This window comes from Taudactylus pleione, unplaced genomic scaffold (genome assembly GCF_031769625.1).
Source record: "Taudactylus pleione unplaced genomic scaffold, aTauple2 ptg000792l, whole genome shotgun sequence".
In the NCBI taxonomy this organism is placed as follows: domain Eukaryota; kingdom Metazoa; phylum Chordata; class Amphibia; order Anura; family Myobatrachidae; genus Taudactylus; species Taudactylus pleione.
Genome location: NW_028285194.1, coordinates 3203811 through 3217727, shown reverse-complemented (window position 1 = coordinate 3217727; position 13917 = coordinate 3203811). Strand labels below are relative to the sequence as shown.

Sequence of the window (13917 nt, the reverse complement as noted above, 5' to 3'; positions counted from 1 at the left end):
GTCTGCATTCTGCCCGTCACTTAAGTCGGGAGATGCAGTTTACCGCGGGTCTAATGCCAGAAACCCATTTTCCAACTTAAGCGCCGAGTGCATTCCTGTTAGCACAACTAGCATTGCAGCACTAGTTTAGTCAGATTTCTGGTCGAAGCTCAGGAGGGTGCGAGCAAAAATCCTCTAGTTGCAGGTTTACAGCACGGCCAATTGAATTGCTCCATGCACTCATTTCCCGCTCTATTCAACAGTTGAATTCTCTCCTTTATGTAAAAGTCATATTAAATTAAAAATTGGATGCAAAAAAAACCGCTTCGCTAGACTGAACTGATTAATTTAATGTGCAACAATTGTACATCTGTGTGTGAATGAGTCTGAATCTCTATGCGAAGTGCTACAATGTAACGCCATGGCTTTTTCTCAACCCAAGTTCCGTTCTGCTTCATCTGTGACTTTTACATGTTTAAAACAAATTTTTGTGTCGTGAAAGTCCCAGCCCAGCGCCTCTAGTACACTTTGGTGTTCTGCTGTAACTACGGCGCCCCAAATAAAGCAAAAGTCGCTATGCTATAATGCTCGGTGCAGATCAGGAGCACCGGGCATCTTGCGCTATATGGCGTATTTGGCTGGGTGTATGAGGACACATCTGTATATAAATTTAACCCAGGGTTTATGAATGTTCTTCTGTGTATTAGATTACTGTGAACACTCTTAACTTAATTTTTATACATTTATGAGGTGAAGACGTCAGGGTGTCCTGTTCTGAGGTACAATTTAGTGGGTTTGTGAATGCCAGTGGTGGTAAACTGTCCATACATTGCTGCTTTGTAGCCCTTACTGTGAGCAATAGCAGTAATCTCTGCTGCTTAGTAGGACGTCCCCAAATGCACAGTATAACTTTGTATTATGTGTATTATGGTGCATATACCCATGAAGTAGTAACTTATGTAAATTAAAAATCCTTTTTTTTTTTTTTTGTTTGATTTTTAGCCTGTCGAAGACAGACGTAGAGTACGTGCTATTCTTCCTTATACTAAAGTCCCAGAAACGGATGAAATCAGGTATGTCATATAATTTCCAGCCCGACATTTTCAGATGATGTGCAAGAACGGGTTCACAAAGTACTTACATTTTTTGTTTTTCTATATGCTGTAAGGGTAGAGTGCCTTTAGGTTTATCCTGTAAAATATAATAACTAAATCATTTTATAATATAAGTTTTTCCTTTTTATTTTTTGTTTAATTTCATTAGCTTCTTTTGCCTTTGGTAAATGAGTGATCTTTTTAGTGTTCTCAAATAGTTTTATATCCTGTTTCTCAACCTACTCCTTCAATGGCTGCTTTATACACCTGTTCTCCATGGCAGTCCCCACTATCTGTTCAGGGTCCTTACTCCTCAGATTTCCATCCATGATCTATTTATTTTAAAATCCATCAACCTCCTCGCTTTAACTCCTCTGCCACTGCATCCTCCCTTAAGGGGTAATCTCCTTCAGCCAGACACGCAGGGACTCCATCTTCATGTTGCTGTCATTATTGCCCCCTGTGACCAGTCTCCCACGACTTCACAATGTTGCTGCCTGTATCACATTTTCCAGTCCTTTGATCTGCCTACTTTTAGGTAATGTTAATATTTAAACTTAAACTTTGTCGGCATACATCGAAGAAGTGCAGATGACAAAGGCTGTGTCACATAATGACTGTCGAGCTGTTGTATGTATCCTGTCTGAGCATGAAAAGTAATTTATGAAGTATTCAGCATCTCAAAACCAAAAGTGACCGCAACAATGTGTGTGTTTACAGCAACTTGTCTCCTATATAATATTAATAGCAGAAGGACAAATTTTATGAGTGACCTATCTCTATGATGCCATTGTATGAGCAGGGCATCATATACCAAATGAAAGGTATTGGTCCATAGATTTGCAGAAAAATATTAGCATTGTAATTGGTTGCTTCGTTTCGGAGTTATGTGGCAAAACATCCGCCCGCCATTTACAATGCATCGCCATTGTGCTCTAGAAAATGTGACAGTTGGTGAACTCTCCCTGTGCACCTGCTGGGTGGTCTGGAAACTGACAGTTATTTGCAGCCACATGTATCACCGCGTCTTGCGGGGACCTCAATCACCGACTGCTGTGTTATTTCATTATTCACTTCTCCACGCTTTGTTTACACCAAACATGCCTAGAGGCTGGTCTCGTGGACGTTAACGTGGTGGAACCCTTACAAGTCTCTCAACAAGTGCAGTTGAAAAAATCCTATCGCAGCACTTGAGGTTGACCATACCCTGCCGCAAGCACTGCGAGCACTTCATTGTAAAAACAAGTCAGGTGACGTGTACTATGGTCTTATAATTATGCACACCTCTAAATCACCGTTGAGATGCTCAGGCACGCCTGCGTTTGCACCTCCAGCCCCTGTTACCACCTACAAACGGCCTCCCCTGTCACTCACTCTGCTGGGCTGTCTATGTGCAGTGAGCGAATGCATTGTGAACTTCCGCTAAGGTATGGACATTCGCACTGCGATGCATGCGTACAATGCATACTCACTGCATACCATCGACAGCAGCGAGAGTATGCATCTTACCGAGCAGGTCTGAATCAGGCCCTTAGCACAGTAGAAGCCACTTAACGTGCCTAATACCGTTCATTAATGCACGAGAATGCAGCAGTTGCGACCAGCACTGGGCTGGTCGCGCAATCAGATAGCTCCCGTGCAGTTTAGATGGGAGCTATAAACAGTTAAATCGTCCCCATGGAGTCCAGGAGTTACACACTTAATTTGAATTCATGCGTAGGCTGTAAAAGTTCCTTACCTTTTATCTCTGAATTTAGTGTGCACATTTTTTTGTCTGCTTGACTACCAAGCACACAGAAATTATTGATCTTCTTTGTGTGTGTGTGTGTGTATATATATATATATATATATATATATATATATTTATATTTATAGGGTCTACTGCACTAACCTAACCATGGCTTCTGGAATATTCATTTTAGTGCTTAAAATCACTGTTATATATGAGCAGCTGGGGATATGTCTTGTATTTACTATTTTCCTTACCATATGGTTTGTCACCACAACAGCTCACAAAGGCAAGGCAAAAACGTTTTGCTCTGTGGGAAGTCATGTAGTCTTGACTCAACTTGGGGGTTGTCATACCAGGTCTGTACAGACAGGTTTGAGTTTTAGGCCAAACTTTCTGGTGCAGTAAAAGGTCTTTCATATCATCCCATTACTAACAAAGTCTTTGAACACCTAACTCAGAGTGGACAGATACAAGATCTAGGGGTTTATTTACTAAAAATCATGATTTATCGAGTTTACATTCCTGTGTGAGTTTCCCCAGAATTTTCAATTCGGAGATTTATTAAAGGCAAAAACACTATCCCACACAAAAATAGGCGCCAAACCACTCAAATAGAAGTCGATACCATCGAACCAACCCACAAGTACTTTCCATAGGCAGGAATACAACTCATGGATTTATTAAATATCATTTTTTTAAAAACGATAGAACACGGAGCAGAATAGAAGAAATCATTAGACCTTCCTGTGAGCTGTGTGTTCTGCTGAAACTCTGCACATATCAGTGAGATCTGTGCAGTGCTTTTGTGTGTGACTGTGTAAATGAAGGGTTCAAAATGTGAAAAAAAATCTACGTGGGGGTTCCCCCTCAAAAATATAACCAACCCTGGACTTCTGAGCCCTTTCTGGTACTGGAAATTTCGGGGGAAAATGGAGTAGAGTTCCCCTGTATTTCCAATAACCAGCTGGGGGACAATGCCGTAGCAGATGGACATGAGATCCCCCTGCCATCACATTGAACAAGCCCCAAACTGGTCACCCACGGCCTGGGACTCCTTGGAAAGTGGAGACCCGTCCAAAAAAGGGGTCCCCCCAATTCTGAGCATACCCCAGGGCTGGGGTGAAGCCAGTGGCTATTCCCCGTACCCCTGGTGGTGATTGGTGGAGGGTTAATGTGTGACCAATAGTAAAAAATATATAGATTTTTTTACAGTGGGAGAACAGGTCCCACCAACCCTGTCCTAGCATGGCTGCACTTGGAGAACCTCAACTGCTAACATTCCCGCACAGTACGGGCCCTATTGACACCTGTACCCCCATTGTAAAGAAAATATGTAAAAAAGACCAGACACACCCCGAATATGTTAACCTTTTATTAACCACTCGCGCACATCCTCACATTCGGTTTTGCTTTTTCGGGAGGGTGCAGGCTTGTTGTTGATGGGTGGTTGCGCTTCTGGGTGCAGATTCCACTGCTCAGGGTTGTGGGTGATTCCATTTTCCTTCCTGTGGCTTCCCTTTTATCAGGGATTCTAGGTTTCACACCTGCATTATAGAAGTCTGGGCGTCACGGTCCATTTTCGTTTGGATGTCCTTTTTTAATCAGGTTGTGTTGGTATCTTCCGGCATTCTACTCCTTCGAGTATTTGCTTAAGAATTACGGGCTTCCGTTGCTCTAGTTTTCCTCTTTCAGCCCTTCGGGGCTTTCCGAGGCTGTTATCTTTGGGGCTTTTTTATTAGCTTCTGCACTTGATCGCTGTGCTTCTATGTACTTTTCCCTAGTTTCAGTCTCTAGGCTGTTCTGTGAGGAATCTACTTGTTTAGCGTGGTGAGCTATTCGTGTGTGTCCCTTGTCGCTTCACAGTTTTAGCTTATAAGTTATGTATGGGCTTCTCAGCACACTTCCATTGTCTCTCCTTTCCTGTTTGCGGGAAGGGTTGACTCTGGTTATCTTGTTGTTCGGGTACGTTGCTGCCTTCCAGTCCTGTTTCAGAAGCGTCTGGCTTTGTTTTTGAATGTTCAATATGCGGCACTGCGTTCTCTCCCTGGTTTTTTCTTGTAGATTTGCGCATGCTGAGGTCTAATTTCTGCTTTGTTATTTATATAACTGAGTTGCTCCAACAGGTAGGAGGGCTTAGAGGGGGTAAGTTTCAGCTCCAATAGTTTGACTATTTAGTTCCTACTCCTCAGCCTCCCCTGTTAACCCACAGACTGCAGTGTCCCCCTCATGGACTCGGATCAACTGCTTTTACGGGGAATAAATCCTATTTTTATTTACATGATCTCCAGTTCTCTGTATTTATTAGAGGACACTGCACTTCCTATTTCTTCTTGCAATTTTATACTTGTAATTAATAACATTTGCTTTGTTCGTCAACCTTTTAGAATTTGTACAGAATTCATATTAAGTGCCAAACTCCTGGACCAGCCTCTATACCCCCAGTGTCCCCGCAATAGTATCAGATTAAACAGAAGTACATTAATCCTGTTTTTAGAAATTAGTTTTTTTTTTCCAGTAGTAAAAAAAAAAATGTATCCTACTGTTCTACCACTCGTGATGGTAGTTTAAAGAGATCATGATGTAAAATGTAATATATGAAGTATGAATTGAAGCTGTCAGAATATCAAAAAAGTCTGAATTTTATGCACTGTAGTCAGCTCTTAGATACCGGATAGTTACAAATATTCCCATTGTCTTTTTGCAGTTTCTTGAAAGGAGATATGTTTATTGTCCATAATGAATTAGAAGATGGATGGATGTGGGTAACCAATCTTCGTACAAATGAACAAGGACTTATAGTTGAAGATTTGGTGAAAGAAGTGGTTAGTTAATTTTAGTTTTCTTTTTATAATTCTAAATTAGTAACTGCCATTTGAGCACGGATTGGGTATATTAGACAGTCAAAATTTAGACATTCAAAACAGATGCCATAATGTCAATGGACACATAATTTCGACATGGACATAATTTAGACAGTCAATGTATAGACCATTTGAAATGTTGACAGGGTTAAAATGTTGATCGTTAAAATGTAGAGCGTCAAAATGTCGACATTTAAAATATATACAAATTATAAGGTCGACACCAAAATATCAACAGGTTGTTAATTTTCTGGGGGGAGGGGTTTGACTTTCTGAGAGATTTCAGCCTTTGGCTAACCAGTTTGGGGCAGGTTTACGTTATGGCAGGGAGACCCCACTCTGTGTCTGTTATAGCTTTATCTCCCCCCAGGTCCTCGTCCTGTTATTTCTCCCCACCAATTTTCCAATACCAACCCAGGCTGCGAGGTCCAGGGCTGGTTATGAATTTTGGCGAGGGTTGAAAACCACACATTTTTAATTTTTTTTTCCCCTGAAATGATTTTATAAAATGTAACTGTTTAACAGCTCCAAGGCAGGCAGCTCACCGGCACTTGAGCAACAGGCTTTTAGCAGCATCTGAGCTGCAGGCCAGCTTTTAGTAGCTCCTAGCTTTTAGCAGTTGCTGTTTTATTATTACTGTTGACATTTTAGTTGTCAACCTTCTGACTAACAGCATTTTCATTGTGTCACAATTTTGACTGTGCTGACTCTTTCAATATTTATTTATTCTTTGTTGACATTTTGACTGCCTAAATTTTTACTACAGCCCACACACAGAGCACCCATGTGTTCTAAAAATACCTAGAAATATCTGTGCTTTTGGACTTAAATGGGTATCCACTTTTCTAGATGAGTAAATTACATTATAAACTGACATTTTCTGTCTAACAAATGTAAAAGTATTAAACCTAACACAGAAAAGATGTATTTAATAGGTGAGAGCTCCCCATAACTTTGTCTTATATATATGAGAGTGTGGTCAGTGGTGCGGATCTGTCTCATCCTTTGGAAGTCTAGAATTTCAGTTCCCGAAATTCTGTAATGTTTAAGGTGCGTGTCTGACTCTTGTCTCCCACTAAACCATATCCATTCTTTTGTTTTTGTTTTTAATAGGGGAGGGAAGAAGATCCACATGAAGGCAAGATGTAAGTAATTTACACATGCTAATGCTTCCTTTCACATGGCTGTACAATGCCATCCCTTACATTAAGAAGTAGTACTAAGCGTACACTGAACCAGTGCTTTCCTTGTGTGTACTTCTAAATACTGCCCTTTATTTTCTCATTCAAAACGGTAAATCTCATTACCTATCTACATTTATGAGTGCTTCTGGTCAGGAACCATTTTTCCCGCAAGCTGGCTACATTGACATTGACATTGACCTGTGCGTGTTTGCACAACTTTGTTGCAAGTTTGTGATGATGACATTGTAGTTTGCCTAAATGTATAAATATAGTTGAGGTCTGTACAAAGATTTGTCTGACAAGTTGACCATAATGATGAGTTGTTCGTTTTTCCATTTTCAATGATTACAGATGTGAGTTTTTTTTACTGTAAGAGCTCATTTTCTCACTGTCAAATTCACTAATTGAATTAAACATGAGTTGGGTTTCTTTTTGCTTAAAAAAGTATCTAACCATAATGGAGCACAATGTGGGTGTGATTGATCCAGGGAATTTATCAAATAGCCACTTTTGGTTCTGGATGGAATGTTCTTCTGTGATGCTTAATTGGCAGCTCTTACAGTAGGTGTGTTTTTTGTTTTTTTTTTACTCCTTGTGGATCAACAGAGTTAGTTTCTGTAAGGCTGAATTTGATGGTCTTCATTCCTCATTCCTTTTATGCTTTGTATTGGTACATCTATAAAATGAATGAACAGACGTTACATGGACCCATTACGGTTATATTAAACAATCATATTTTATACAAGGATGGCCTTTGCAAACAATCTCCATGCTGTGTTTTTGTTTTTTTGGAGGGTTCTTCTGTTTTCTCACAGATGTACTATTTCCTCAACAGCTGCACATGTTCTATTTCATACATGTTAAGGCAGAATGTGATTATTTAGCTGTATCTCTAATTGTGTTACTCTATTTCTGAATTTCAAAAGATGGTTTCATGGGAAAATCAACAAACAGGAAGCATATAACCTGCTCATGACAGGTACGTTTTAGACTAGCAGTTTTTTTTTATTATATATATAATATTAGAATGTTAAATGCTGTTTTATTTAAAGTTCTTAAATATAGTATAATAGACATGCTCGACCTGTCTATACTAAAATGTGTGTGTATATGTGTGTACATATGTTTAATAATTTTAAGTTGAGGCTGCGATTTTAAATTTTCAATGTGAATTAACTTCACATTTCCACATTTTTCTAGTTGGCCAAATCAGCAGCTTCTTGGTGAGGCCATCTGATAATACCCCCGGTGATTATTCCTTGTACTTTCGGACCAATGAAAACATTCAGCGGTTTAAGATCTGCCCAACACCAAATAATCAGTTCATGATGGGAGGTCGGTACTACAACAGGTAACATAAACACAAAGTTTAATCATTCAGAAACTTTTTTTTTTTAATTAGTTGTTTTTTTTTTTTTAAACCTTTTTATGTAATGGGAATTGAAGTGTTAAAAAGAAAAGTTTTTGTAAAATCTTGGACACATTGTTGCTCAGCAGGATAAAATAAGGAGATATGTAGCATCTACAATCTATTTTTTTAAATCTAAAAGGAATAAGTAAAAATATTATTTACAGCACATCTAATTATTCAAAACTTTGAGGGTCCTCTGTCCCTCACTTATTTGAGAAATATTCAGTTCTACAATATCTATACTATTTTCTTCCACAGGACTCACCATTAATTTTCATTGTAGACTCTACAATGTAAGGTTGTTGATGCATTTAACAGGAAAAAAACGCAACACCTATCCATAATTATTACAGATCACCAATTTACCTACAAATGTCTTCATGGTTTGATTGTTACAAATAGTGATTTGGTTTCCAATTTGGTCTAATACCACTGTAGACGTGGGCCCACACTGACTACCAATAATAGCTAAAAAATACTCCTAAAAATTGCTCCAATTTGAATTGTTCCTTGTTGACAATAATCCTGCTTGTCATCGATCAGGCAAATGTTTAGATCCCTATCCCCAACTGTCTAGCTCTGTGGAAGCATCGAGTGCAGGTGCTGGCAGTGGTGGGATTCTCCCAAAGTTTTTAAATAAATTGTAAGGTTTACTGTAGTTACATATTCCTCAGGATTCTTAAATATTTGCTCATTTTGCTTTATTACAAAATATTACGAGAGAGGTTTGAGCTATTTTCAGTTTACTCCGTGTTATGAACTGCATGTAATGCAAAAGATAATGCAGTGGGTTTTTTTTTTTTTACGGAATAACTTTTGGTAATTTAACCTGAGGTGAAAGATTTATTGCTCTCTACTTATTTATGGACATTGAGTATTTTGCCAGTTTATTCTAATTTTAGACCATTACACAATCTTTATTTAATACATACAGCAATCGCTGCTGTGACTGTAGTTCCACACATGTATTAATATCCTCATATAAATGTTTTGATAGTGAGGGATGTGTTTTTGTTTTATTTTGTTGCACAATATTGTATCATGTAGTGATGTTATACTCGTGCTTTTATGTGCACTATTTCACTAATTGAGTTTCTTTATCGTATGTAATTAAAAAAAAGAAAACATTCACATAATTGCATTCACTGAAGTCTGAGCACATTTTTATTTTTGCTTTACTTCTCCCGTTTCACCGTGTAAATCCTATGTTGAAGCGGGTGGGGATATAACAATTTGGACCCAATCAGATAGAAAGTGTGCTTTAGGAAATGTGTGATGAATTTGTAGGAGATAATGAGATATCCACTTATTTTATTGCCTTTCTGAGAACAAGGTTGCATGCAACAGGTGTGTGGTGTGGTGTGATGTGAGCAGGGAAATGAAGTCACGCAGGAAGCCAGATTGAGCAATGGTAGAAGGTTCAAAGGTACTCCAGCAGAATGTAGTAGTTCTATGACCCTGTCATATTGTTGCTGGAAGAGTGTAGTGTCAAATCTTACATAAGAATCACAACTCATTCACTCAGCTGCTTTTTTTGGGGGAGTACATAAAATTGTTTGTTCTGTTTTTTAAACAGAATTGATGATATAATAGAACACTACAGGAAAGAACAAATTGTTGAAGGCTATTATCTAAAGGAGCCTGTCCCTGTGCAGGTAAGATAAATTATATAGTTAATGCTAGATGTTTATATTTTGTCTCAGAAGTTATGATACTGAGTATTAGTGTGGGACTATATTTCTAAATACAAATTTTTTTTATTGCATTTATATATTATTAATAATTTGGAGTTGTGCACCTGAGATTTGTCTGGTTCTGTAGCGGTTAAAGATGGGCAATTTGCTGGTACCCTTAAACCAGTTAACGAAAGATAGCTGACAACCACACTGTACGGTATAAATATTAAGGACGGTATCCAATTAGCCCTGAACATTGTTCGGGCACTAATGGATACCCGCGATCGACGAAAAACTGGGATTTTTTTATCAGATTATCCCCGTTTTTTCACCAATGTTTTTCTTTCAGCCTATCCTATTATTTTGAATGAGTCAAAGTGAAACTGGTATCCAGTATTTAATGAAAGAAAATGTAATCTAAAATAAGAACATACACACACTCAACAGGGCTAACACTAGCCTAGCAGCTTTTTTCCGAAAGATAATAGGATTTTCTGCTATTCTAATAGCAATAAATGTAAATATTCAGGACTCTGAAGCTATTCATACTAGGAGAATGTGTTTCCCATTTATCTCAAATTGTATGTGTACCAGTCCAGACAATCCTTTATACATGATTCCAAGTTAGGTGATTGTTCCAAAGATCTAAATTGCCAGCTGATACAGTTCTTTCTTATGCTGGCCATACACTCTGCAATTATCGGGACGATCCGTCCGATATCGGCGTATCGCCGCGATAATTGCAGCATGTATGCGGGCGACCGAGGGTTAAATATTGCTCGGTCGGGCATGTTGGATTGTCCAGCATGCCCATCCGATGCGATATTTACCCGGGAAACTGTCGGCCGCATCGGGCAGTGTATGCCCAGCGCGGCCGACAGACAGACATTTCCTGTGTTCCTTCCTACGGAAGGAACAGGGAAATGTCTCCTCCCCCGGGGGCGGAGCGCGGATGTCGGGCTATACACTGTGAGATTTCTCTCACAGTGTATGCCGGCGACATCTGCGGCTGGCAGGCAGCCAGATAAAATGTCTGTCGGTCTGACAGACATTTTAGCTGGCAGTGTATGCCCAGCATTAGTAATTTTTTACAGTATGGGAGAATTAAGCCGGCATCTCCCTGCAAATCTCAGATATCTGTAATAAACTGTAGGTTTGTAGTCATAATATTTGTGTGAAAACAAATAAACAGAATCTCAGCATGGAAAACTGTATCGAATCTGTTGGAAAGTCACACTGCACAAACACATTCATTTGTATAAGCATTATTTATTTTTAAATGCACAAAAAGTATTACTGCAGTAAATAGTCTTCCTAGCATCTAATGGTGGGTACACACTGGGCGATAAAGTGGACGACTTAACGATATCGTTATCGTTCAGTCGTCCACTTTATCGTTCATTTTTAACCCCAAAACAATGAATGATAACGATGACGCGCGTTCCCGCGGGTCGTTCGTCATCATCGTTCATCGGGCTGACATGCAGGCCAACCTGACGATCTCGTCAGGTTGCTGCATGTTGGGGAATGGGGGAGAGAGCCCGGCGCTGAACGATATCGTTAATGATATCGTTCAGCGGCTGTGCTCAATGTCATGAACGACATTGAGCACAGCCTGCCGGGTACACACTACACGATATCGCTCAGGGAGCATATCGTGTAGTGTGTACGCACCAATAGTCTTGGACACAAGATCGGTAATCTAAGTTTTGGCTTGTACCAAATATCGGGCGGATTCAATTACAAATCACATTGCATATTTTTCAGCATTTTGGTAGCTTCTGTGTCTGATTGAACCGGCGCTTATATCTAATAGAGTGGTGACTTCATCAGGCAGTATTGCACTAATGAATAACAAGATTAGCCTTTCAAAACCTTATTTCTCCTTCATCCACCAGGAACTTATTTATGACCCTTGGTATAAGTCTGGTATAGCTATGTTTTCAGTCTGTAGGTGAGTTTAAAGTATGAGTATTGACCCTTCAACAGGATGTGCATGGGAATATAAGTAGACCGTATTTACTTAAAAGATTTGTAGTGATTGATTTTTTTTTTTTTTTTTCAACTTTCAATGGATGCAATTGCTTATTAATAAAGTAGTATGGCTCTAGCAGTTGTTGCGAGGGGAGCTTACTGTCTTCGCCCATGGATGGCAGACCCTTGACTCAAATATTGCAAGGAAGTCCCTTGGAATGATAGTGGGATCCAAGAGTGAAGGATCATAAAGTTTCCCCTCAGTACCAGAATGCATTGTCTTCACAACTTCAACTCTAAAGGTTTTGTCTCTCATCTGCTTATAGAAGTGGTACATAAAGTTTGGCCCCAAAGCAAAAGATGACTAGACACAGACATAAACATCTCAGGAGCTTTAAAAGCAATCAAAAAGTAGTTTCTTTAATAAACCACCAACCACCAACATGCTACGTGTAGCAAGACCGTAATATCAGAAATGTCAAGGTCCATGAAAAATTGTATATCCCCTGCAGTGCATGTAGTGGGCAAATACAATAAAATTGTGAATTATGATATGAAAGTCTATCCAGTACAATGGGCTTGCACTACTACTATTACAGCACTTTATATTCAGTTTCAGGTAGATTTGATTGCAACATTCTATTCCTGTCATAGGAGCGCCAGAGTAAAGGGAATAGATGCTTTGTCAATTTTGTGGAACTTTTATCTAGGGTATGTGTTCCTTTTAAACTCATTGCTTTCACTCTACAGAAGAGCAAGGGGGGATTAAAGCAGAATAGGTCATGGAGGTGCTTCCATACTGGCCACACTGCCCGGGGAGTGCTTTAGCAGCCACAGCCTCTGCCATCTTTGATCAGATCTTCTATTGATTCTCCGTCTCAACCCAAACGTTAAGGGTGTGCTGATTCATTCAACCGCAGGTTCACATTATTCGCATTTTGCGGGATTTTTATATGAAGCGCGCTCCCGGACCCAGTGCTATTAATTTAAAAAACGTCAAGTTGCGGATGTCGTGCATCAATTATGCAGTTTCCGACCTATGTGAAATACCGTGATAAAGTGAGAAAATCATCCTGAACCCCCAAAAAGTGACAAATAAGATAGCAGGACAGTGTAGAAGGCAGTTAGTGGCCAATAAAATGCAAAGTATTGGAAGCACTTAAATGGTGTCAAATGGTTGATTTTTGGAACTTGAAAAAATTATAGCCAACAAGTGTAATTCAGCAAATAAGTGTTTAGAGAATTTTGGGGGATATAAAGCGTCTCTATAGTGTGTGCATATAAATTTGGGAAAAAAACACTTGGAATTCCAATCTGCGAGTTCAAAATCAAATTCCCTATCAATACATCACCTCAACATACATGTCCCAGATCATTTATCCCATTTTCTGCTTTTTTAGAGAAAATCACTTGAAAAGTGACATCTGTATTAAAAACATCTAAAGATATTAATATTCATTAGGATGAGAGTTCCAGGGATAACCGCAGTGTGTTCTGACATTTTTGCCTTAAAATCAGTATTAAGAATTGTTTTGAATCAAATCTATTGTCACCTTTGATCATAAATCTAGTACTAGATGCAATTGATCTCTTTGAAACTTTGCAAGATATATCTCTTAAATAAATTACACTTAAGATGGTGGTTCGGATAGCTGTCATGTCTGCCATTCGAGTGGGAGAGTTACAAGGCCTATGGTGTAAAGAACCTTTTTTAAATGCATTCACAAAGTGGTGTTGTAAGAAATCCTACTTCTGTACTTGAGGTAGTTTCCACCTTATGCTTCCATCTGTTCTCAGAATCAACCAATGATGAAGAAGAACAATTATATACCCTGAATCTTGTCGGGAATTTATATTAATCTCTCCAGAACAAAGGAATTTAGGAAGACTGATAAACATTGTAATTACCAAGTCAAGACATACTTCCTCCAAATATATTTCCTTTATCATCCATCTGGGGGATGCCTTACATCTGTTATTTATAGTGGTGGGTGGAGTCGGACACT

The 13917-nt window shown here is 39.1% G+C and overlaps 1 protein-coding gene across 2 annotated transcripts in view; it reads left to right on the top strand.

Annotated features, from left to right (window-relative positions):
- Positions 1–13917, top strand: part of RASA1 (RAS p21 protein activator 1) — a 102578-nt gene that overhangs the window by 31524 nt on the left and 57137 nt on the right. For both annotated transcript variants that reach the window (XM_088457948.1, XM_088457949.1), the window contains exons 4-9: positions 982–1052; positions 5510–5627; positions 6780–6811; positions 7777–7829; positions 8051–8201; positions 9838–9916. In XM_088457948.1, the coding sequence (XP_088314074.1) occupies positions 982–1052; positions 5510–5627; positions 6780–6811; positions 7777–7829; positions 8051–8201; positions 9838–9916 (504 nt within the window). The remainder of the gene's footprint in view (positions 1–981; positions 1053–5509; positions 5628–6779; positions 6812–7776; positions 7830–8050; positions 8202–9837; positions 9917–13917) is intronic.